The sequence below is a fragment of the Plasmodium brasilianum genome, chromosome 8 (assembly GCF_023973825.1).
Source record: "Plasmodium brasilianum strain Bolivian I chromosome 8, whole genome shotgun sequence".
Classification (NCBI taxonomy): Eukaryota; Apicomplexa; class Aconoidasida; order Haemosporida; family Plasmodiidae; genus Plasmodium; species Plasmodium brasilianum.
Window position 1 is genome coordinate 410,001 of NC_090121.1, and position 27,406 is coordinate 437,406.

The 27,406-nt window shown below is 26.2% G+C and overlaps 6 protein-coding genes across 6 annotated transcripts; 4 read left to right on the forward strand and 2 right to left on the reverse strand.

Annotated features, from left to right (window-relative positions):
• Positions 1 to 3,689: 3,689 nt before the first annotated feature.
• On the forward strand, positions 3,690 to 6,052 carry MKS88_002271 (PPPDE peptidase; the record flags this gene model as incomplete). The annotated part of the gene is made up of 8 exons (XM_067215268.1): positions 3,690 to 3,894; positions 4,165 to 4,213; positions 4,757 to 4,813; positions 4,909 to 4,998; positions 5,175 to 5,215; positions 5,464 to 5,555; positions 5,787 to 5,869; positions 6,028 to 6,052. The coding sequence occupies 8 exons, from the start codon at positions 3,690 to 3,692 to the stop codon at positions 6,050 to 6,052; spliced, it is 642 nt and encodes a 213-aa protein (XP_067073710.1).
• A 2,394-nt stretch (positions 6,053 to 8,446) lies between these two features.
• Positions 8,447 to 10,372, forward strand: MKS88_002272 (transmembrane protein 147; the record flags this gene model as incomplete). The annotated part of the gene is made up of 6 exons (XM_067215269.1): positions 8,447 to 8,455; positions 8,819 to 8,883; positions 9,030 to 9,130; positions 9,395 to 9,459; positions 9,646 to 9,770; positions 10,129 to 10,372. The coding sequence occupies 6 exons, from the start codon at positions 8,447 to 8,449 to the stop codon at positions 10,370 to 10,372; spliced, it is 609 nt and encodes a 202-aa protein (XP_067073711.1).
• A 292-nt stretch (positions 10,373 to 10,664) lies between these two features.
• On the reverse strand, positions 10,665 to 12,015 carry MKS88_002273 (roadblock/LC7 domain-containing protein; the record flags this gene model as incomplete). The annotated part of the gene is made up of 4 exons (XM_067215270.1): positions 10,665 to 10,793; positions 11,087 to 11,138; positions 11,242 to 11,308; positions 11,922 to 12,015. 4 exons carry the CDS (start codon positions 12,013 to 12,015, stop codon positions 10,665 to 10,667), a joined length of 342 nt encoding a protein of 113 aa, XP_067073712.1.
• A 1,764-nt stretch (positions 12,016 to 13,779) lies between these two features.
• MKS88_002274 (rho GTPase-activating protein) lies at positions 13,780 to 16,695 on the reverse strand (the record flags this gene model as incomplete). Its single annotated transcript, XM_067215271.1, has 5 exons — positions 13,780 to 14,253; positions 14,489 to 15,336; positions 15,669 to 15,781; positions 16,183 to 16,296; positions 16,607 to 16,695. 5 exons carry the CDS (start codon positions 16,693 to 16,695, stop codon positions 13,780 to 13,782), a joined length of 1,638 nt encoding a protein of 545 aa, XP_067073713.1.
• Positions 16,696 to 21,660: 4,965 nt separating this feature from the next.
• MKS88_002275 (RING zinc finger protein) lies at positions 21,661 to 24,340 on the forward strand (the record flags this gene model as incomplete). The annotated part of the gene is made up of 2 exons (XM_067215272.1): positions 21,661 to 22,683; positions 23,372 to 24,340. The coding sequence occupies 2 exons, from the start codon at positions 21,661 to 21,663 to the stop codon at positions 24,338 to 24,340; spliced, it is 1,992 nt and encodes a 663-aa protein (XP_067073714.1).
• Positions 24,341 to 26,503: 2,163 nt separating this feature from the next.
• On the forward strand, positions 26,504 to 27,163 carry MKS88_002276 (uncharacterized protein; the record flags this gene model as incomplete). Its single annotated transcript, XM_067215273.1, has 1 exon — positions 26,504 to 27,163. The coding sequence occupies one exon, from the start codon at positions 26,504 to 26,506 to the stop codon at positions 27,161 to 27,163; it is 660 nt and encodes a 219-aa protein (XP_067073715.1).
• Positions 27,164 to 27,406: the final 243 nt, after the last annotated feature.

The following is a 27,406-nucleotide window of genomic DNA, read 5'->3' on the forward strand; positions in this document are numbered from 1 at the left end:
AATAGTAAAATATAATAATATAAAATCTAATTATAACAACGAAAAGTATGTCTGTATCAATCGGAGGAGCAGGAAAAGGTAATAAAAAGATAATTTTTTAAGAACTCTACGTTAACAAAAAAAAAAAAAAAAAAAAAAAAAAATACCCTGAATATTTTTTAAAAAAGATGATGAACGATCATGTATCTTTTTTTACTTGCCCAAATATGTAAAGCTGGATGTTTTCAGGCAGACCAGCTTCTGTACTACGACGTACATGTAACAAGTACTCGTGGGCATATGAATTGCAATGGCAATTGCATATGTACACAAAATGTGCGCATTTATTTTATGTAACGCTAAGAAGATAATTTGTTTGAATAATTTAAATCCGTTTTACCAGGATTTGAACACAGAGAGCATACTTTTCTCGTTAAAAACAGAATTAGGATTACTGTGTGCACAGAAAGCTTTGTAATTAAATTATGACGACAAAATGTGCTAATGCAGAATAAACAACAAAAAAAAAATAAAATAAAATAAAATAACTTCATGAATATATATATGTATGTATATATAATTGTTGCGTATACGAAAGTACCTCCTAAGAAGGCATATCAACGTTTCATTGCATCAGCTACTTTAAATGCTTTTCTTTTCATTTGAGGTGTATACTTGATAATTTTGAAAATAGCACTCCAAGTTGAGCATTCGTTTTAAAGCATAAATATATATATATATATGTACACATACACATACATATATATGTACACATACACATACATATGAGAAATATATTTTTAACATAACGACCATACAATTATGTGGAAGCGTGGAAGAATAATTATGCAGCGTTAAAAGAGAGCTCTATTTGCCTCTTTTTCACTTTAACTTCTCTTCTTTGATTACTTTTTTTACAAAGTTAACGTAACCACATAATAATAAATGAAATTTGTATATTATAACTGTAACATAACAGCTGGATGTCGTGCCATAATAAATTATAATCGTCATAATAGGAAAATAAAAACTTTAACATATATAGATCGAAAAAAAAAAAAAATTATTATTACGTGCTACACGTGTTATACACACAACGTCTATGTTCCGTAACGCGTAGAAATAAGTAAATATAAATACATGCCTCCACAATCATAAACAAACATATATGCATATTTATTTCTATACATAAAACACCTCTTCCTTAGTAGCTACGAAACGCCGTGTATTACTGGGCAAGAAAAAGGTGTATGTAACTAGGCCACTTGAGTAACTTAACTATATGTTGTTCCATTTTGCTATAATATTGCCACAGTTATTTGGGTGAGTTTCCCCCCTTATATTGTACATATACTAACACATAACACAATACATAATAACATACCATATCATATTATTACTCTGCATTATTATTACTGTCCACACTCTTTCATTTTGGGTCTAAGGAATTTACGCTTAATTCTGTAACTACACACCCCTTCATTATTTATATGACATCCATTTCTTTGTACTTTTTTATATTTTTTTAAAATGCACACATATGTAAAGTTTAACACTCACACATATATATATAAATGTATATTATGCGTATATGCAAAATTACGAAGAAAGAGATAATTTATTTTCACATATATATATTAAATACTCGTTTATAGGAAAACAAACCGATTCCTCTTTTTTTTTTTTTTTTTTTTTTTTTTTTTCCATATAATTTTATCTATTACATTCTTTTTTATATGACATTGTTCATATCCAATGTACAACTTATACCTCTTAATCAATAATCGTCTAAATTATAAAAATATGAATGCACAAAAGATTACTTATACAGTTATACATCATTAATGCAACAACAAAAAAAAAATAATAAATAATAATAAATATAAAATAAATATAAAATAAATATAAAATAAAGCAGAAAATGGTATATTGTAAAATGCAGGTAGCACATTGTAAATGGCAAACGCAATATGCCAAATGTGCAGGTGTGAAAAAACGTAAAATTGGATACATATATTGTAGGGGTACAACAATATATACAAATGTTTACCTACACAAATGAACGGATGGACGAATGGACAAATGGACAAATGGACGAACGGATAAATGGACGAACGGACAAATGGACGAACGGGCAAATGGACGAATGGACAATTGGACGAACGGACAATTGGACGAACGGACAAATGGACATATTATATAAATAAAATGTCAACAAAAGCATCAGTATGGATGTATTAATTTTTAAGTAAATACAACTTAATTTGGAGAAATTTGAAGTTTACAGGTTTTTTGTTTTTTTTGTGAACGAATTACAAGAATCGTTCGACTCTTTTTTGAGATTTTCCTCTTTTCCTTTTTTCCCCTTCTTTTTTTCATATTCACTTTATTCCTTTTTTACATTACTCTCATTTAACTCAATTTTCTTTTTTACTTCTTTTTTGCTTCTTTTTTGCTTCTTTTTTGCTTCTTTTTTGCTTCATTTATTATTCATTATTCATTATTCATTATTTTTTATTTTTTTATTTTTTTTCTTTTTTATTTTTCCTTTTTCCGTTTTTCTTTTTTTTTCCTTTTTCCTATTTTCTTTTTTTTTCTTCTTTTTTTTTTTCTTGTATTTTTCCTTTTTTCCTTTCTCCCTTTGGAGTGTGTGCCATAAAGAGAAAACCAGAACGAAAACGAAAAATAATAAATATACAAAATGCAAAATAAGAAAGAAAAAATATAAAATTAAATACAAAAAATAAATACAAAAATTAAATACAAAAAATAAATACAAAAAATAAATACAAAAAATAAATACAAAAAATAAATACAAAAGATAAATACAAAAGATAAATACAAAAAATAAATACACAAAATAAATACAAAAAATAAATACAAAAGATAAATACAAAAGATAAATACAAAAAATAAATACACAAAATAAATACAAAAAATAAATACACAAAATAAATACACAAAATAAATACACAAAATAAATACACAAAATTAAAAACGCACATTAAAATACACATTTAAACACACATTCAAACGCACAGTAAAACAAACAAAACACCCGAAATTTATAATTTTTTAAAGCATCCTAATTTTTTAAGTACATTATATTTTTTTCGTGGTGTGTTTTATTTAAAAGAAAAATCTGTTATATGAAATATATATAAATACCACTCATTCATATTTATGGGGTAACTTTATTTTTTTTTGCGTTCTTTTTTTTTATTTTTTTAATTTACATATCTGTACACATATATAAACGTAAATGTATATATATGTATACACATGAACGGGTATATACTTAAACATATGTACACATGAATGTGAATGTACGTAAATGTATATATATACATATGTGTATGTGTATGCATACTTAAGTGTACCTAAGGATGTGTATGTATATGTATTGTTGGCTTTTTTAAATTTATGTTTAATCATTTTTTTTTTAGAAGCATTCTATTATACACTATACGTAATACACTATACGTAATACACTATACGTAATACACTATACGTAATACACTATACGTAATACACTATACGTAATACGCTATACGTAATACACTATACGTAATACGATATACATGTATATATCATATGCGCCCATATATATACCCATACATACAATATACATATATGTACGTGCTTATAGCTACCCCTTTTCTTTTTTTTTTTTGTCCTAATTTATTAAAAAATAACGAAGTTACACATCAATGAAGAAAAAAAATCGTGTAAATCATAGCAGCAGAGAATGTATAAATAAAGCAGATAAACAAAACTTTATTGAGCAGGAAGAAAATGCAGAGGACAATAAAATACCTGACCCTGATTTTAACTCTAGCATGGTCTATTTAAATATATATGATTTGGATGCCGTTTCAAAAGTTGTTAATACTGTAGCTAGATCAGTAGGAGCAGGTGATATAACATGAAAAGCATCTATACATACGGACTTATCGTATATATGTGCTTACGTGTTGTTCTTTTAACATCCTCCTTTTGGACCTTTTTTCTGTCCTTTTCAGAAATATTCTACTATTTTTCTAATTCTCTTCTAACAATTTTTTAGCGCTTTTCTAACTACTTTGTAACGATTTTATAACATTTCCTTAATAATTTTATAACTGCTTTCTAACACTTTTCCAACTGATACCTTTTTTTTTTTTTTTTTTTTTTTTTTTTTGTTAGGTGCCTTTCATGCTGGTGTAGAGGTATACGGATATGAATACTCTTTTGGGTATGTAGTAGGTTAAAAGGAAAGAAGATAAAAAGATTTTCAAAATGTACAAGTTTTGAATAATGTTGTAATACCACAGAGTTATAATACAACAACGCTAAGATGTTTTTTCTTTTTTTTTTTTTTCCTGAATAAAAAGTGCTTAAGGAGAAAATTATTTCTTGTTCATTTACACTGTTGTTATAATTGCTACACCCACATAAGACACATAATTTTTATTCCCTCCTATAGAAACTGTATGAGCAACCTTTTCTTTTTCTTTTTTTTTTTCGACAGATGGTGAAACTGGCGTAACAAAAACAAGCGCTCGCTATCATCCTTATCATGTATACCGTGAAAGTATTCCTATGGTAATTTTTTTTTTTTTTTTTTTTTTTTTGCACTGTCAAAATTGATTATACATTGAAAAGTGCATTTGTGTATAGGTGCACGGATGGAAGCATATGCATATGTACACACACAAACATACATATATATATATATATATATATATTTTTATATGTTTGTATGTATACATAACCAATGTATAATTTTTTTTTGTAGGGGTAAAGATATTTTGAATAGGCGCTTCCAAACACATTCAACAGATGATATTCTCGTGTTACATACTCTTCCTTTCTATTTCTTACTTATTTTTTATGAATTTTCTTTTCTTTTCTATTTACTTTTTTTTTTTTTTTTTTTTTTTGATTAAGTAAAACTCCATTAACAAAGGAAGAAGTAGATCTACTGGTGGAAGTAATGAAACTGCAATGGATAGGAGATACCTATGATATATTATCCAGGTAAAGGCGCATAAGAAAAAAACTATTGTAAGAAATTTAAGCATATGGGGAATTTTAATTAAAAATAAAAAGAAATAATTAAATAAATAAATAAACCGCACACCAGAGTTAAATGTACAAATGTATGTACTCATATGTACACATACGCATACATATGCACCTTTTCCTATTCTTAGAAATTGTTTAAATTATGCCGACTATTTCTGTAATTTGTTGGGTTAGCATACTAAAAACATCAATCCATATATTGCACACATTTTTATGGAATTATTTAATGTACAGATGAAACATGTTCATTTTGTGTTTTTCTCATTTGTTCACCTTTTGCCCATTTGTACATTCCTTATTTATTCCTTATTTATTCCTTTATTTATTCCTTATTTATTCATTTATTTTTTCCTTATTTATTCATTTATTTTTTCCTTTATTTTTTCCTTTTTTTTTAATTGCAAAATGTCTCTTCAGACGTCGGCAGCATACCCGACTGGGTAATGAGTTTACAAAAAAAAGTCACGTGGGTAAAGTCAAACTTAAATGTAGCAACTACCAAATTGAAGGTTTGGAACGAAAAGGAGCAAAGAAGTAGCATTCGAGTGTAGATATGTGTATGTATGTCGATATGCATATGTGCGCGGACATGTATATTTGTGCACGTATACGTATACGTATATGTATACGTATATGTATACGTATATGTACATGTACATGTATATATATATATATATATATATATATATATATATATATATATGTAACATATAATGTATAACTTTTTTCTTTTCAAAAAGGAACTGAACAAGGCAGCTGGAATACCGACTGTTATAAATTATATAAAGAAAAAGTACAATGAAAACAGTGATGATTACGAAGGGTAAAGAAATTCGTAATTCCTTTTTCTGCCTTTTATTATTATTATTATTATTATTTTTTTTTTTTTTTTTTTTTTTTTATATATATATATAATAATATATATATATATAAATCAGATTATACCACCTTTTCCCCCTTATTTTGAATTGTTTATTGCAGATTTAAAGTTACTGTGAAATCATAGTATTTTAAATTTTTTAATAATTCTTAAAAAAAAAAAGAAAATAATAAAAACAAAAAAAAAAAAACAATATTTATTTTTTTTTTTTTATTAATATTTTCTTTTTTTTTTTATAATTTTTTTTTTTTTTTTTTATAATTTTTTTTGGTGCGAATTTTTATTTGTTCTGCTAATACTATTATTTTAATCCGAGAATTTTACAATTTATAAAGAATAAATGTAGATGATACATATATTTATGTAAAAACCATGTACACATACACTTTTAAATCATTGATTTTTTAATTATTATTTTGTGTGTTGTATACATTATACATATTTTCCTTTAATATATTTTAGCTCCTTGTTTTTTTTCTTGTCCAAAAATATATGCATTACGTATACACGGTAAATGATTATACATACGTACATATATATGTACACAATCTGTGTACACATTATATATACGAAATATGTATATATATATATATATATATATATATATATATATGTATTTACATACACCCTTATACATTTATACATCTTTTAGTTTTTTTTTCTTTTTTTTATACATTAACTCATGTATGTTTTTATAAAAAAAAAAAAAAAAAAAAACATAAAATTGTTGTTTATTTTTTACGTGAACGTTTATTGTATTTTAAAAAATAATATGACGATAAAACTGAAAATTAAAAATGATTCGAAAAATTAAAAATATTTAAGCTATTTTTAAATACAGAAGAAGAGAAATGTAATGACAATCCTATATAAGCATATATGAATATGGTACAAAAAAAAAAATCAACAAAAAAAGTATAATAAATGTGCTCTTTGCCAAATAGTCAAGAATATTTGGCCAACTAAAAAAAAAAAAAAAAAAAAAAAAAAAAAAAAAAAAAAAAAAAAAAACATAAGAAGATAGTATAATTCTTCGTATTAAATACTTTAAAAAGTTAAAAAAGAATTGAAAAAAATGTAATGAAAAAACGGGTACACAAAAAAGTACATAATATTTTATCTTTTTTAACAATTTATACATTTCTCACTTCAATAATGAAAAATAAATGGTGTACCTTACTCGTATGCACATATATATATATATGTATATATTTGTGTTCAAAAGATTTTAAAGCGCCTCTGTGAATATACAAAAATTGAAAAGCATAATTGTATCATTTATTTACCCCACTTTTAATGCATCATATATGTATGCATATATGTATATATATATTTATATATATATATGTATAAACATTAGTCCCAGTTTATTAATACTCTTCACTTTTACGAATAATACAAGTATATAATTTACTATTATGTAGAAATCTTTGCAAATTAAATTACGTGAAATTAAGATATAAAAAAATGGCATTATTCCATTTTGTTAATTGTTCATTAACGGCCTTTGTTCCTTATTATATAATATATGATGGATTTAAGCTGTAAGAATTATTTAATAGACATACGTATAATTATGAAAAAAGAAACAAATATGAGCAAGCAATGTTAATAATATCACTTAATTAAACACACAACCCTTGATTACTAACAGTTTGCGTGAACAAGCAATGTTAATAGTGTTATTGAAGCATCGTTAATAATAAAGTAGTGTTAATAAAGTAGTGTTAATAAATCAGTGTTAATAAATCAGTGTTAATAAAGTAGTGTTAATAAAGTAGTGTTAATAAAGTAGTGTTAATAAATCAGTGTTAATAAATCAGTGTTAATAAATCAGTGTTAATAAATCAGTGTTAATAAATCAGTGTTAATAAATCAGTGTTAATAAATCAGTGTTAATAAATCAGTGTTAATAAATCAGTGTTAATAAATCAGTGTTAATAAATCAGTGTTAATAAAGCAATGATAAAAGAAATGATAAAAGAAATGTTTATAATAGTGTTTATTTAAGCAAAATGTTTAAATGTTAAGAATTTACATGAACAAGAAATGACAAAATTAGTTTTTGTTTAAGCATACCGTTTATGTGCTAAACATTTACATGAACAAGCAATATGAAAAATTATTTTTTTTTTTTTTAAGCACACATATTTTAAATGATAAAACTTCACATGAACAGGACATCAAAAAAAACGATAATTATTAAAATTTTTTTAAAATTAAGAAAACATATATTTGCAATTTTTAATAACATATAATATTATATATACATATATATATAGCAATTTAACTGATAGCACAAGAAACGAATTCAAAACTAGCTCATACATATGACAACAATAAAATTGCGTTGAATTAAGATATAAATAATATGCTTTATATATACATACACTATATATAGGTTAAAAATCACGTATAGTTAATTTTTTTTTTTTTTTTTTTGGACATTTTATTAGGTCAAAAAATGTAGGATCTACAAAATTGTTTTTTCTTGTTTGTTTTTACTATATCATATCTCAAATGTTAAAGGTTACACTTAATTGAGAACATTACGAAAAATGAAAATTTTAAGGAAAACTTCCCAAGGATAATTTCATTATATATATAAATATATATATAAAAATAAATATAACCTCACACGTACATGAACATTTAATATACATGTTTGCAGCTGTTCGCCCTGGCATTCTTTTCAATAGGCCTCCTACAAAATATGAACCTTTTCAATGTACTCTTATCACAACATTGTACTTCTAAATATAGTTCATGTATGTGTGCGAGTATGTATATATATATATATATATATATATATATATATATACACGCTTATACATGTACAACCATATACACATGTACATGTGTTCTATAAATTCGCCGCAAATACCCTTTTAGATAATATTTCAAGAGTCGGCAAATATTATTGACCTAGCTGGAATATACTACGTCCTAGTGCATAAGTATAACTAAATATAAAAGAAAGAAAAATAATTAACAAAATAAAAGCTTTTGCGTATGAAAATATACTTATTTACGCGTATTTACGCTTAATTATACGTATATATACACACATATGTGCATGTGCACATGCAACCTAATCTCGTAGGCACACTAATACATTTAACTTAAAAGAGAGGATATTATCAGTAGGACTCAGTTGGGGATTTTATGAATCGATGGCCACGAATTTTTTCCCGTTTTTCATGGGTTACATAAATCTGAATGTACATTCTATTATTTCTCTTTTCTTTTTTTTGTTTTTTCAATTCATTTTTCCTCATTCAGTTTACTCTCTCTTGTTTTTTCAATTCATTTCTCCTCATTCAGTTTACTCTCGTTTTTGGAACTCGTTTTTCCTCATTCAGCTTATTCTCGTTTTTGCAACTCGTTTTTTCTCATTCTGTTTTCCTTATTATGTTTTCCATATTTTTCCATTTTGTGTACATTATTTTTTTGTCAAATTATCTTTAGGCGGAAAATCCATGGATTTCTCTTTGAAACATATCTATAGGTCCATATCAGCTAATACCTTTTTGGTTAGTCCTCCATATTTATTCCTATACATATTCATATGCATATGCTACGTACGTACATACATCTTGGTGTATGCTTGCATATTCGTATGTGTATACATATCTATCTATGCAATGGTATAAACGTTTCGCATGAACAGGTCAAAACCATTTTTGTGTATAACTCTTTTTATTTTATTCCCATTTCAGTTTTCCAATTTATCCAAAACCTGTTTATTATTTATATGGATAAAAAATGTACAGAATAAAAAAAAAATTAATTTGGTTAATTTGCTTTTGATGTACTTTACTTTTATTTTGCCCCTCGCGAATAGGTAAACAAATAAAAAGAAGAGTGAAAAAAAAAAAAAAAAAAAAAAATAAGTAAAATAATACAAAATTATGCAAAATTATGCAAAATTATGCAAAATTATGCAAAATTATGCAAAATTATGCAGAATAGTACAAAATAAAGGAATGACTTTTTTGTTCATATTCCCTTAACTTGTTATGCAATTAATGTACCACATCATTCAGCACATTTAAAATGTGTAAAAAAAAAAAAAAAAAAAAAAATGCTAAATGTTAATTTTTTTCTTTTTTGTAAATTTTTTTTTTTATTCATATATTTTTTTTTTTAATGTTCATCATTTTGTTCTTTTCTTTTTCGCATTTTCCCGTTTTCTCTTCAAGGATCATATTAATTCATGAGGATTTATTTGACTATAGAATGCTCCTTTATTTATTCCTGCAGCTCTTTGTTACTCTATTTTTGTCCTTTGCTACTAAGAGCATGCTGCATATGAAGTTAAGTAGCGTTGAACTGAGTAGAGAAAAGAGTATAGACATTGATAATAATGATGATGTTGATAATGAAATGAATAAAGAACTAAAGAAAAAGAATAAAAAAAAAAGGAAAAGTTTAATTTACAGGTAAACGGGAATTAAATGATACAGCAAGTTTATGCAAAGTTTTATTTTGTACAAATCGTTAGAATTGCATTACACAGGTATGTACACGTACACATACGTATATACGTACATGTATGCATATATATACATATATAAATACCCATATACATATACTTGCGTATGCACAGTTCTGTAGTCCAGAGGCATAATAATCATTAAAAGACGTATAATGATAATTTTTTTTTTTTATTTTATTTTTATTTTATTTTTATTTTATTTTTATTTTATTTTTATTTTTTTTATTTTTTTTTTCCATTTTATTTATTTTTATTTAATTGCACGTATTTGCAATTTTGTTGTGTAATTAGTGAATAGTCCCCGTAGTTGCATAGAATATATTCTGTTTCTTTTTTAGTTCGAATTCTTAAGTTCGTGTTAAATTCGTTCTAAAAAGAGTAGAAAAAGGAAAGAGACGGAATGTGTAGCATTATGCGTGTGCCCATGTTTGTATGTGCCTATTTATGAACAAATACACACACATAAAAGAACAAACGTATGAATGCGTTCATATATCTACATGTGCATATATTCGTATATACAATTATACATATATACTTATATACATATATATATATATATATATATATATATATATATATATATATTTCTGTCTGTGTTTAAGCTTTCGTTTGATTTAAATTCCACTCCCCTTGGGGATGTACGTATTTTAAATCTTTACTTCTTGTGGAAGTAACTCCTTGACGCACTTTTTTGTTTTTGTTAGTAAGTCTCTATAATGAAAAACAGAAAATAAAAACAATGAGATATTATTTATAAATTGATATACATACGTGTTTAACTTGGTGTACTTTTAAAAAAAAAAAAGAAAATTACGAGAATAAGGAAGCTTGCTTGACGGCATGTTCATAGCTGACTTCATCGTTATATTTTAAAGGAATGCCTTATGTTCATTTAACAAGGGAAGCATAAAAATAGTTTGTTTATTTGTTCGTTTGTTTATTTGTTCGTTTGTTTATTTGTTCGTTTGTTTATTTGTTCGTTTGTTTATATGTTTATTTGTATATATGTATGTGTGTTTGTTCATTTGTTCGTTTGTTTGTTCATTTGTACGTTTGTTTCTTCACTCCTTTGTTCGCTCATGTGTTTGTTTTTAACTGACTATTCATATTTCTCGCATATAAATTATATTATGTAAATAACGACTTCACTAGCTTAGTCACTGGATCTAGGTATTTTGCCATACATACATTTTCAGTCATTGCAGATAAATATTATTCTGATTCTTATAAAGTTGCTTACATTCTTTTTTTCGTTTTTTTACTTATTTATATAACTATGACGGACTATTAACACATACTACTAAACATATGTCTAAACACTTATTTAATGTGCATTTATTATGCTTCAATTAGGACATCAATATGTATATATATATATAGATATAGATAGATATATAACACCTCTCATACTGGAACGCATTTTTTCTTTTAATATGTACTTGAATCCTTTCAAGTATTTACTAATTTTATTATTTTTTTTTTTTTTTTATGTACCATCTAAATTTATTAGGACATAAGAAACGATAGAAGAATTATTGTTCATCCAGGCATTTAAAGATTCACTTATTTCACTTGAGGATCCAGCCATTTTGTTTTATTTTATTTCATATGTTTTCCTTTATTACACTTCATTTATTTTGCTTTATTTTATTTACATTACTTTGTTTATTTTATGTAAATTTTTTTTCTATATTTTTGTTCTTTTAAAAATATTGAAGGTTCTTACAAAATTAAAAATGAACAAGGGACACAAATATGTATGCTGACTTTCTGCGTAGTGTAGGGGGAAGAAGTGAAAAAGTTAAATGCACATATAGGTGCACGTTCATGTAGGTATAAGCAAATGCATACACATATATACAAACATGCACACATATACAAACATGAACATATATACAAACATGCACACATATACAAACATGCACATATATATATATATATGTATGTGTAATGCAGTTTATTCTCAAAAAAAAAAATAAAAAAATAGTAATGTGTCATTTATAAAGATGAATATTTTTCACCAAAAAATAAAATAAAATAAAAAATACAAACGTGTGTTTATAATCATGTTATAAGACCTGCAAATACGCTAACGCACATTTATGGAAAGGCTAAAAGTTAGCTGCGCATAAACAAACTAGTAATATTTCAATCAAATAACACAGGAAAGAAGCGGTAAATATATATTCACATATATGACGAAATGATTAAGTGTAAAACACAAGGTATAGAGATTTTTCCAAAGGTGGCATAACAGCATAAATGAGGTTTCTCTCTCTGAATTATATATATATATATATATATATATATATATATATATATATATATATAATGTTGTACTCACATATATGTACTCTTTATTTTTGTAAAAAAAAATCAACCAGATAAAAATTTTATAATAATAAAGTTTGAGAGCCCTTTCATAACAATTAATAATGGAACATTCCCCGAACTTATTTCTTAGAGTGCTTTGGATAAGATAAAAAAATAGAATGTTTAATGTCGTTCTTTATTAATTCTGCGTAGTGCTATGCAATAATTAATACGAATATATATATACATACGTATGTGTGTATGCTGGGGTATGATTCTTTCTTTTACTTACATTTAAAAAGGTCTACAAATCTGTCCTAATTAAAATCTTCTTTTTTTTTTTTAAATAATAATTTATGTTCACAGTTATCCAGTTCACATTTTAACCTTCTCATTTTTACTTTGTTTAATATAAGAACCAATTTTTTACCCATATACGTGTATATGTACTTCTATACGTATATGTACTTCTATACGTATATGTACTTCTATACGTATATGTACTTCTATACGTATATGTACTTCTATACGTATATGTACTTCTATACGTATATGTACTTCTATACGTATATGTACATCTATACGTATATGTACATCTATATATGTACAGTCTTATGGTAACCTCTGCCTAAAATGTACGGTACCATAGCTTCGGTATTACAAATTTACTACGCATTTCGGTTAATACACGTTCCTCCTTCTTGGTTAGGTGAAATGAACTATACATCCAGTAGCAGTTATAATACATAAGATTTATAAGTTCCTTTGACGAACCAACATTATTTTTTCCTTCTCTCTCGCTTTAGTTTTAATACTGTGCTTCCAAAACTAGGTAAACACGTATGTTCACGAGATACAATCATTGAATAGGAAAAAAAAAAAATTACAAGGATTAAGTCGTTCTATTTAACTTTATGTACAACTTTACTCTTTTTCTATTATATTATGTTCCTCCTCTTTGTTTTATTTATGTTACTTATTTTTTTTCTTCCTTCCCTCATTCTTTATCAAGGCACAATTAATAAAATGTTACTCACTACTATTCTTTTAATTCCTCTCTTTTGAAATTAACCCTTTTACTGTTTTTCCCCGAATTTAATTTATTCTTAGACTCGTCCTTCGATTCATCCTTCGACTCATCCTTCGACTGCTCCCCTGTGTCTTCCACTGTATCTTCCATTGAGTCTTCCTCCGATTCATCGTCCTCAGACCCTTCGTCCGAATTACCATCCAAAATTTCGTTTTTTAATTCGCTTTTTTTTTTTTTTTCTTTATCTTCTACCTTTTCCTCATCTCCTGAATTCAAAGAAGTATTCAATAATGCACTTTTATCAGAATCCCTTTCCCCCTCACTACTACTATGTTCACTCTCTTCTCCTTCCTCCTTTTCCTCCCCCTCTTCTTCATTACTTGAACTATCTGATATCTCTTCCTTTTCTTTACTCTCCTCCAATTCGCTATCACCCTCGCTCATCTCAGAGCTGTCGCTGTCTGTGTCGTATATCTGTGGATTCTGAAAAATGAAAATGAAGCAAACCAATATTCAGTATAACATGATGGAGTAAAACACGATTGAGCAAAACGAAGAACCACCAAATCAATACAAAGTATCACTAAATAAGTACAACATACAACTAAATGAATACAAAGTACGACTAAACAACAGCAGGAGCAACAAGGACGAAGATACAACAAATTCCCATACGCAACTAGCATATGCACACGATGAATGGGGACAACAAACACACCGTCAAAATTTCCGGAGTCTCTATTAGCATCTGAAGGCATTTATTTGCCAAGGGTATGCACTCTGAAAAAACTGCATTTGGAATTCTCGGTCTAAAAAATGTAGACGAAAATATTTTCGCCAGAGTTTCTATGGTCATATTATTTTCACTTGAATGGATAGATACAGTTTTAAAAAATTTTAAAAGGCACAGTAAGCATTCCTTAACTCCTTGTTCTAATTTATTATATAGTTTAAACAAGTTAGCTCTTATTACTTTATCTGATGCTGATACAATTTTTAAATGATATAATCTAGAAAAAGCATCTTTACCTAATAAACCATGTTTCTGTGTATCTAGAAAAAGTCTAAAAGAACAGACCAAAGAAGGAATATTGTTAAAGTCTGTTGTTGGCTCACCATATTCTATATCTCCAACTATACCATATAAAGAATTTGCATCTGTTTGTAAATAAAATAAATCTTTTGTATTTATAATTTCTGTTTTAGTTAAATGACTTAAAAAATCTACAACAATGGATGGAATATATTTAAACTCTTTATATCCTTTACCAAATCGTTGGCATAATATTTCAAGATCAGAACCAAAAACTGAAACTGGTTTTTCTCCTAATAATACTTCTTCATTTCTTTGTACTATATAAGGAAAATGTCTTAAGTAAATTGTCGGATTCACATTTAATTTTAAAAATAAGTCTTCTAACTTTTCTATATATTCTACTTTTTTCCAAAATTTTGCTGATACGAATGGAGTTATGATCGTTAGCACAGTTTTGGACAAGAATCCACTATGAACCAGGTATAACCTCTTCAAATTCTTTTTGTATTTTCTCGGTAACGTGTCATACCCTATATAAGCAGCACAAAAAAAAAAAAAAAAAAAAAAAAAAAAAAGGTAGGGGGGAAGAATTATACACATAGTGGTGTAGCGAATGGGCGATCAGGCTAAGCAGTGAAGAGACAATGTGGGGACGTGTTCATGGGACAAAGATTTTCACAAAAATTAGAAGCAGACTAAACCATTTAAAGAATAACAAAGCTATGTATTTCTTTATTTCTCCAGATTCCTTATTATAGTAATTTCAGATATAACTATTATTATAACCACTACTTTTGTTGATTGCTTTATTAATTTGTTTTTAATGTTTTTCTTTTTCTTTTTTTTTTTTTTTTTTTCTTACACTGCTTGGCATAGGTATAAACTGCATCATTCAACCAATTCGTATGAGTTTCGCATAGTATCAGCACATAGTTTTCCTTCACTACTGGGTCTAACGTCATTATTGCATATCTCCTATAATGTGAAAATGAAAAAAATAGATTTATGATTCATAATGAATATATTTCAATCAGTTAAAATTTTAGCTTCTTTTTTATGCATTTTTTTTTTTAAATGTAATATTCAAAATGTGCACAAAAGTAAGGGATTTAAATTTTTTCGAACGCTCCTTTTTCTTCACTCTCTTTTGCGTCCTAATTTTGTAAAAGGTCCTCAATGCACGTGTAGACATTCGTAGACATACGGATGAATAGATGTATACACGTGTGTATATTCTAGTATATGTACGTACACTTATATGCATGAATGTGCGCTTTTATGCATGAACGTATGTAATGTCCATCCACAAAAGTAAGCGCCATGTAGTCATGCTAATAACAATATTGTAATCTTTCGATTTGCAAAAATCCATTTACAGTGTTTTCTCAGGGTCGGCCCCAGATGATATTATAAAACAAGGGATTAGTAAAACGATGTGCGATCCGTATCCATCTTTTCCTATCACTTTAAGTAAATCTGTCTTATATAACCTATTATAAAACGAACGGTTTACATTTATGTAAGGATAAAGAAGTACAAGTATAAAAAATTTATTTTTTGACGAATACTGAAAAATGATTGTCGTGAATCCGTACAAAACAGCATACGTATATATGCCCTGATGTGTGTATTATGTGTACATATATGCATGTATATACATATACACATATATACACATATACACATATATACATATACATATATACGCATATACGCATATATACATATGTATGTTTACATGCATGTGTGATAAAAGAGAAAATAGTTTATCTACAATAAAACACACAAATTTTTTGTTACTCATCAAAATTTTCCGTATAAGATTTTTTCAGCAATTTTTCGTATTCCACCAAAATTTCTTGAGGAACTTCAGCATCGGAGTCTAACATTTTTTGATCGGCACTTGAACAAAGTTAAATTTAAAAAAAGAAAAGAGAAGAGAAGAGAAAAAAGAAACGAAAAGAAAACAGAGAAAAGAGAAGAGAAAAAAGAAACGAAAAGAAAACAGAGAAAAGAGAAGAGAAAAAAGAAACGAAAAGAAAACAGAGAAAAGAGAAGATAAGAGAAGATAAGAGAACAGAGAAGAAAAGAGAACAGAGAAAAGAGAAGAAAAGAGATCAGAGAAAAGAGAAGAAAAGAAAACAGAGAAGATAGAAGATATGAAAAAAGAAAGGAAAAAATAGAAGTTATGAAAAGTAAAACAGGAAAAGGCGTTCACACAAAAATAATAATGGGAATATTAGTACGCGCAGAAACAGAAATGTGCTTATGCATGTACATGTAAAACCAAAACATCCTTATAATATGATTTGCTAAACAATGTTATTTCATGCAATGTTTATGATTCGTTCATATTTTTTTTAACAGCTTATTTTAAAATATGTTAATAAGTGAAGTGTTGTCTTTTTTTTTTTTTTTTTGTCCCTAGTCAAGGGGGTACTTTATTTAATCACACTACATATCATATGCTGTTTGCACTATTTTTGCACAGCTTTTTTTACTGTCTTGCGTTATTTTCTGTTGTTTAACGATTTTGTCTCTTCGCTCCATGTACAATTTTTTGAAATAAAAAAAAATATTTGCGTTTTCAAAAAGGGTAAAATATAAAATAAATATCAGATAAGCAGTTAAAATGTGCTGCGGTTAAAGTACTATGCGGTTAAAAATTGCAAATATAAAGGTAAAAATTTTAAATGCATTCTTTTTAACATTATACTTTACTCAAATGAACATGTATTTGCTGAAGGCAGTTTTTCTGCATTTTAATTTTTTCTTCTCTTTCCACAAGATAGCTAAGATCTTACAAAATATAAATATATACGTACGTATATATATGTATTATATATATGTGTGTATGGTGGATGTTTTTCACTTTTTTAAGAGCTTAGTGAAAATAACTACAATTATATACAAGCATCGTAAATACAAAAACAATATTCCTTATTGTTCAGTATACTGTTCCTTGATGATGGCCCCTATTTTTATAGCAATTCTTTCGCAAATATTTTACTTATAAGATTAAAATGCAGACCTATATCGCGCTTTTGGAATTTAATAATTCATTCCACATTTTATCTGTTTTTTATATGGCTTTTATTAAACTTTTTAACTTTCCTCTTTAAATAAAACTCAAGTTAAAATACTGGCACTTATATATATGTGTATAAGTCGAAATTATGTACTTGATGAAATTTTTAATTTTACATTAAGCTTTTTTTAAAATTTCGTGAAATATTTACACAAAAAAAAAAAAAAGAGAAACACTTATATATGTGTGTAAACACATGTACACATAATTAAATATATGTGCTTACATGTAAATACAAGTGAGTATAAATAAATATATATATATATATATATATATATATATGTATATATATACACATACATGTATTATATAAGTGTAAATTCGTGAACTCATACCGTACAATGGTAAGCATTTTAAAACATCTGTAAAAGAATATATATAAATATATGCTTACATAATATGCTTTTAATATTTACTGAGAGTAAAATTACACGGTTACACACACAATATTGAAAAAATGCAGAAAATTCTCCTTATTTTTTAATTTTACATTAACAGTACATGCTTGATATTATAAAAAGAAAAAAATATAATTTTCCTTGTGCTTCTTTCTTATGACCATTTTACCCATATAATTGATGTTACGTTCATTTTTATTTTTAATTGAATGTTTATGTACGGGTCATAAAATGGGATACTTTTATTCCACATACAAAGTATATATATATGTATGAACTTATGTATTACTATGTAGGTGAACTGTTCATAAAAGAATGAATAAATTGGGGACAAAAATATGTACTATTCATGTAAATCACCCCAAATGTCCTTACCTATATTATAATCACTATTTCGCTATATATATATATATATATATATATGTAGAAGCTAACTTTTCCAAAGAAAGAAAACAACCTATTTTTTTATATTCCGTTTGGGGGAAAAAAAAAAAAAAAATTTTAGTGATTATTTTAGTATGTGTATGTATATGTATATGCAAATTTACACATGTACATAAACATTTACAAGTGTACATATTAACATACCCATTTCTTCGTTTTATACTTTTTAAACGGTTGTATATACATATACATGGGGTAAAAAAATAAAAAGAATAATTTAAACAAAAATAATAAAATAGAAAGAAATAATAAAATAAAAAGAAATAATAAAATAGAAAGAAATAATAAAATAAAAAGAAATAATAAAATAGAAAGAAACAATAATATAGAAAGAAATAATAAAATAAAAAGAAATAATAAAATAGAAAGAAATAATAAAATAGAAAAAATAATAAAATAAAAAAAATAAAAAGAATAATTTAAACAAAAATAATAAAACTAAAAAAAATAAAAAACAGTAATGAAACGCGGTATTATAAAATTTAACAAAATGGCCAAATGTCAGTGATACATGGACAAACAAATAGTGGAATTAATATTTCCCTTCAGCAAATTCCCCCAACATTTAATTTTTTTGGCCAAATGATTACAGAAATATATTCGCTTAACCCATTATAAAAGTTTTAATATTAACATCGCGAATATAATTTTACGTTATTAATATTATTATTATTGTTCTTTTTGGTTTTATAATGTCCCTATTTAACATGTTTATATAAAAAATATATTAAAATAGATAGAACAACATCGTAATGTTTTCAACCAGCTGATACAAAAATGCATCATAAAATACAATGTACAATACAACGTAAAAGGCCAAGTAAAATACAACGTAAAAGGCCAAGTAAAATACAACGTAAAGGGTACAGTAAAATACAACGTAAAAGGGAAAGTAAAATACTGATTGCTTTACTAATCACCTATTAGAAAAATTCAAAAACGCTCAAAAAAATTAAGCAAAATGAATAAAAATTTTTGAAATTAAAAAAGATTAAAATAACAAAAATTTAGACGATGATGAAAAAAATACATCTTAATTTTTTACTTTTATTCTGTTTACCTTAATCATGTATAATTTTTGCTACCATTTCTTTTCTTTTTCTTCTTTTTTTTTTTTTTTTTTTGTTTGCGACATATGTTATAGGCAGTGGGTGCGTATAATTGTAAGCAGCGTGATTTTAAAATGAAAGTGCATAATTCATTTTTATAAAATAAACTTTTTATTTTTACATAGAATACTATTTTTACAGATTTAAAGAATAACTATCAATTTTTAAAAATATATTTATAGAAAAGGAAATTCTAATGGATAACAAAAAAAAAAAATAAAAATAAAATAAATATAAAAAAACAAAATAAAACAAAATAATATAAAATGAAACATAAAAGGAATAAAGTAGAAAGATAGAAGAAAAAAAAAAAAAAAAAAAAAAAAAAAATAGAACAAAACAAAATAACAGCTTTACACACCAATGCTTCATACAATTTGTAGACTCCATAAAAAGTTTTTTTCGAAATATTATTTTTCCTTTTTTTACAAATTTTTTTTTTTTTTTTTTTTTTTATCCTTCTATTTTTTTTAATAAATATATGAAACATTTTATGTTAATATTTGTATTTAAAAAAAATAAAATAAAATAAACAATAAAGATAAAGATAAAGATAAAGGTAAAGGTAAACATAAAAATAAAAATAAAGGTAAAACAAAACTAAAACACATTATTCCCCTACTAAACAATACAATGTTGTACATTTTTTGCTTTTAAAATAAGATGTAAATTTCTACATATATTTTACGTTTTTCTGCCTTACCGTTTTGTTGTTTTTCTTTTTTTCTATCTGTTTATTTTTGCTCCGTCTGTATATTTTATTTTATTTTGTGCTATTTATTTTAATAGTATACAACTTTATGCGCTTAAAAATAAAACAGCACTTTTCAATTACCGATTTACTGTTGCCTCCTTTGGGATAAGATGAACTATATAAGAGAAAATATAACAAAAAGAAAAAAAAAAAAAAATAGAGAAAAATAAAACAAAATAGAATGATAGAAATACTGCACATACACATATTTAATTTGAATAAAAAGAGTAATCTCTCTACATTTATAATTTTTTTTCCTTTTTGTTTTTTTCCCAAATGCATCTGCTAAATTCGTGCGAATACACATGTTAGAATAATTTTTATATATGTTTATTTAACTTTCCGCGAAGAATGCAGTTACACTTATACATGTGCTACAACGCGTAAGCATAAACAAGCCCATGTAATGATAACGTAGGATTAGTGATTAGTCTATAGTCATTCCAAAAAGAAAGAACACATATATATATACGTATGTTCATTTATTTATTTATAACAATTTTAAGAAACAAAATATTTTACGCCTTTTTTGTGAAATTAATTCTTCGTTTTAAATTTTCATTTTAAATTTTTGTTTTAAATTTTCGTTTTAATTTTTTTTTTTTATTGGGGTATCACTATCTGATTAATGGACAAGTACTACATATATATATATATATATATATGTGTGTGTGTGTGTGTGTGTATGAATATATCTGCGTGTTTACACGTATGTACGTAAGTGTGCATATTCCCATATATTTATACGGGTCTCTTTTTTTAAATAACATATAATTTCTTTTTTCAAAGATATGATGGTGTAGTAGTTTGAAGTAACGCACGTTTGTTTTGTTTGCTCACATATATACTCTGGATCTGCAATAGGGGAAGAAGTATATTTATGTGTATACGTTTGTACACGGTCGTGTAGATGTGTGTATTTATGTGTACCTTTGTATACCTAAGCACGTATGTACACCCATGTATGTATATGTACACATATACTTCTCTTTACCCACATACAAATGTGCATATTCTACCGGCTATTCATACTTAGTGAAAGGAAGACATGAACATTCAAAATGGTGGTGAGTAGACGCGGAGAAAGTAAGCACATGCTCTTTCTGAACAGTGTTAATTCAAAAAAAAAATTAAATATAACAGAAAAAAAAAATATTTTGGAAAAAGTGCACATACTACCTATAAGAAAATGTGTTTCAAATTTCGATGAGTTGTACAACAAGTTGAATTTATTAATTAGTGACAGACATGTTTTGTATGAAGGATTTATTATTAGCATAAAAAAGGAAGAACATATCTATAATTTGGACAAGACTAATCAAAATGAAAAAGAATTAGGGTATATAAATACAGTACATGAAGAAGAATTAAATAAAGAAAGCGAAGCAAAAGGTACCATAATGGAAACAAATAACCAAGGCATCTTTGTAAATATAGAAAAGAGGAAGAGTAATAATATGCAAATGATAGTTCAAGAAGAAAAGGAAAAAACGAAAATATTAAATGATAGTCAAATTTGCCTGTATAATCATAAAAAAAAAAAAGAATATTCCAATTCAAATAATGATGTTGAATATGTCGTTGTCAACTGTGTACCATCGAAAGGAATACTAAGTCATGATACTTTAATTTATACTGATGGAAAATATGCAGATAATTTATCGAAAATTCAAATATTAATAATTAAAGACAGAAACTATAAAAAATATGAAAAAAAAGTAAAAAAAAGATTTTTTTCTTTAAAAAAATATTTATTTAAAAAGAGCAACTATATTTTTAATGAAGCCATATCCTTAATACCATTTTATTTTGATTGTTTTTCTAAAAAATATAAAACGAATAAACAGCATGAAAATAATATGTCAATACAAAATAAAGATGAAAACGTATTACAAGAAAAAAAAAAAAAAAAAAAAAAAAACCTCGTCTTAGAACAAATTTTTTTAACTTATCTATATCCATACTTCAAGAAGAACAAGAACAAATTATTTTATTGCGGAAAGTTATTCATCATAAACAATTTTTCTTTTCTTGTTGTAAAAGTTGACTCAGACGTGAAAGTTGGATTCATCGACGATAGAACGGTTGGGAACGAAATGAGCGTTTGCTTGCTTTGCAGCATTGTCTGCTTCACAAAGAGAGTGCACTATTTGATTTGATTTTATTACTTTATTGTTTTATTACTTTATTGTTTTATTACTTTACTGTTTTATTACTTTACTGTTTTATTACTTTATTGTTTTATTACTTTATTGTTTTATTACTTTATTGTTATATTACTTTACTGTTTTATTACTTTATTGTTTTATTACTTTATTGTTATATTACTTTACTGTCTTATTACTTTATTGTTTTATTTTATTTTTTTGCTTTGTCTTATATTATTGATTCTTTGCTAGTGTTGTATGGGTGCTGCTGGTGTACGTACCTTTGCGTAAATGTACCTACGTGTGCATGTGCCTTCGCATGAATGTACTTAACTGTGCATGCAATATGCACTGCAAAATAAGGCGGAAATATTTGTAGTTATTTATGAGGAATGTGCAAGTGCGGAACTTCGTCTCTCGCCTTATTTTTGCTTCAAATCTATTCTTATGATTAATTTATTAATTACTGCTTCGATTACTGCTTCGATTACTGCTTCAATTACTGCTTCAATTACTGCTTCAATTACTGCTTCAATTACTGCTTCAATTACTGCTTCAATTACTGCTTCGATTACTGCTCCAATTACTGCTTCATTTACTGCTTTATTTACTTCTTCCTTTTTAGGAAATCGTCCTGAATGCAGATTCCTACGACCACTATAACAACGTGCACATAGTGCCGCTGTACGACACACTGCCAACTACATATAATTACGATTTGTTTATGGATTACATTAAACCATATATAGAAAGGAATTATTTAAGTGTGTTTTCTATTTATGAAACGTTCTTTTATAAAGGAGTGCAATTTAAAATAATGGGAGTTGCCCCTGTGGATGTGAAATATGGAAAAGGTAGAATTAGTTGTAATACATTCATCTATATAGATGGGTCTATTAAACCAACCTTTTTTGATGTTATATCAAAGGAGTCAGTAACTTATATTAAGTGCTTGCCATTTGAATATAAACCTTATGCAATACTAAACATTTTACAACATCTAGATACGGACTCTTTGCTAAGGCTCTTTCCATCAGCGAATAATAGTTTACAGGACGACAACAATAACAATGATAGTAATAGTAGTAACGAGGATTGTAATGGCGAGTGTAATGGCGATTGTAATAGAAACAATAACAGAAACAGTAACTGTAATATTAATTGTAATATTAACTGTAATAATAATTGGAATAATAATTGGAATAATAATAAACGCGAAAAAAATGTGTTAAAAAATTTGACGAAACATAAATATATATTCAATAGATTAGGCAAAAATAACAATGACAATAAAAGCGAGGCGGGAAATGTGGATAGTATGGATAAAGGCGATGCCAAAGATGGTAATATCATTGACGGCAGTAGCGGTAATGGCAGTACCAACTGCAACATTAAGATTTCTAAAAAGAAGGGGGCGTGTGCACTAAGAAGCAATTTAATAAACGAACAATGCGCCGTATGTTTTGAATATTTTCAGGATTACGATAAATGCATTAAATTAACTTGTCTACACACATATCATTGGAAATGCGTAAAAAGTTGGTTTAAATTTAATTTAACATGCCCTTGCTGTCGACACACCATAGACATATAGACACCGTCCATATTAACAATAACAACATGAAATGCTCACAATTGTGCAAGTGAAAAATATGTAAAAAAGCAGAAAAAAATAAAAAATGATATATGCACATCATTCTCCATATATATTTTTATCTCATAATGTAGTTAGCGTTTTTATAAGAATACTTCTTATACATCCAAAAAATACAATATGCACAATGTGTTTACGAGAACTTATGATACCTATTTTTTTTTTTTTTATTATATTATTTATTATATTATATTATTTATTTTATTTTATTTTTTTTTGTATCTTTACATAGAGAGGGCGGAATAAATGTACGAACATTACTGCACCCATTATGTGTTCTCGGATTTCAAATAAAGACGAAAAGAAAAAAAGGAGTTCCTTTCGTTCGTTAATTTCTCGCTTTTGACGAAACGTATATATAAAAGGGTCATAAAATGCTTCTTTCTGTGTGCGCGCATACATATGAACATATATTATCCCCATACGACCACACACATACATACTAACATACATCCGTGTGCATATATGCATACATATATTTTTACCAATCCTTCCACGTGCACGTATAACTGTAATTCTAGTGCCTCTCTTTCTGTCAGAGGAGCAAAACCCGCTCAATAAAAAGAAACATTCGTAAACAAATGGTTAACAGATTAGGCGTTTTTAACTGCAGCGGTCAGCTACCTTTTTATCACTCTCAAAAAATTAAAAAATTGGAAAATTAGAAAAATAATAATGGAAAATTTGTAAAATAAAATTGGAAATTTTGGAAAATAAAACTTATAAATAAGGAAAGTAAAAATAAAAGTGATAAATTAATAAAATAAAAGTGATAAATTAATAAAATAAAAGTGATAAATTGAGATAGTGAAAAAATGAAATTGATAAAATGATAGAATGATAAAATGATAGAATGATAGAATGATAAAATGATAAAATGATAAAATGATAAAATGATAAATTGAAAAATGACGACCAAACAGGCATAGCAAACACTTGAAACATGGTAATTTAACGCAATAGAAAATTTCACGCCTTTATTGCATGAACAGCTGCAAATTTTACGCAAATATATAATATACCGATGCGAACATGTGGACAACGTAGAGTTTTACATTTTGGGAGAAAAAAGTATATACATACGGAACGTATATATATATATATATATATATTTACATATTTGCTGTGCGCATTTTACGGCTCATGGTCAATTTTGTTTTTGCTATTTTTGTAAAACTTATAAACAACATAAATTGTAATCTCAATAAAAGAGAGTGTCAGAAGAATATTTACTCATGACTATACTTTTTTTGCTAATTCATTTCGTACATGCAACAAAACATACATGGTATATATATATGTAGCACTTGTTTCTCCTATTTTTTTTTTTTTTCTTTTTATATTTTGAAAGCAAAAAAGCGCGGAACAAATTTTAAGATGTTTCCGTAGCAGTTTAAAAAAAAAAAAAAATTAAATTACTATTTTCCATTGGAGTTTTTAAGAAAGGTTAAAAAAAAATATTTACGTATACTTGTACATGCATAAATGTATATACTCACGTATGCATGTAAATATAAATAGATAAATAAATATATAATTATATAAATAAATAAAAAAATAGATCAATAAATAAATAAATAGATAGATAATTAAACAAATAAATATAAACATATTTATATGTGTTTATTTAAATATATACTAAGCATTAAATTTTCCTTTCTTCTAACTACACCAAATAGTGTTTATCCCCACCAAACTTTTTACGTTATAACCCGTTAACACGTTTATATGTACTCTTATACTTAACGATTAATAGGACCCTTCAGCAGTGTGTTCCTTGACGGAAACTGCTAAAGTGGTGAACTAACAGTACTGAACAGAAGCTATATCATGTGCTTATATTATTTTGAGAACCGAACATGCCAATAAAATCTTTTTAAAAGTTCGTGGATGTTTGCGACATATGATCCCTTTTTTTCTCTTTAGTTTTTTCCTGACGTTTTTGTTTTGCAAATGTTTGAATTTATTATTACGTTTGAAACAAAATAGTTAATGCATTCATAAGATCGGACAAATTTCGTAAAAAAAGGGAAATAAGACGAAAAAACCAAATAAAGCAAAGCGGCGAAATTGGGACAAAATAAAGGAAATTCAAAAAAAAAGATGAACTTCATCAAAACGTACATTTACGAGCAAGAATACACAAATGATGGAATAAAAGAATTAGAAAAAGACGCAAGAAGCTCTAAAGAAATAGATGAAAATAAAATATTAAAAGAATTACCAGAGTTTAAGAGAGATAACCAATTTTTAAGTTTATCTGAACAGCTAAATTTAAAAAATAATAATAATATACCTGTAAAAGTGGATGAGGATTATGGTGGTGATCATGGGAATGTGTATGGAATTCCTAACATAACAGAAGAATATTTTGAATATTACGAAAATTATGCAAAAAATGATAGATACAGTGCTGAAAAAATAAAAGAGAGAGAAAAAGAAGTACAGCACGAATTTAAGGAAGCTATTAAAAGTTACGTTCAAAAAAGAGGATTAAAAGAGGATGAAACAACATCGAACATTTTAAGAGAAGAAAATAATATTAATCTACGAGAAATTAAAAAGAGTATCATTAATAAAAAAAAAACAATTCCTGCCAAATTAAGTGTAAAAGCAATAATTAAAACAAAAAAAAAGAAAGAGTGCCTAAATTCGGAAGGGAAACCTTCACACCTTAAGGAGCTGGTGCAAAATCAAACAAGTAAAACGCAGGTACAAGAAAATTCTTTATTAGTTGGTTATTCAGATAATTCGGACAGTTAGAAGTGTCTAATATGTGTTACATCCAGCATATGTACAATTATTTTTTTTTTTTTTTTTTTTTTTAAGTTTTACCCATGCGCTTTTTTATTAGTCCATAATTTTCCTTCTTTCAATTCGGTTCTGTAAAGTTGAGGTTATGCCCATTTTGCCAAACTGCTTTTCATACGTATATGTGTATGTGTATGTGTTTTTTTTTTTTTTTTTTTTTTTAATTGAAAAGAGAACAACTTTAAGAAAATTTAT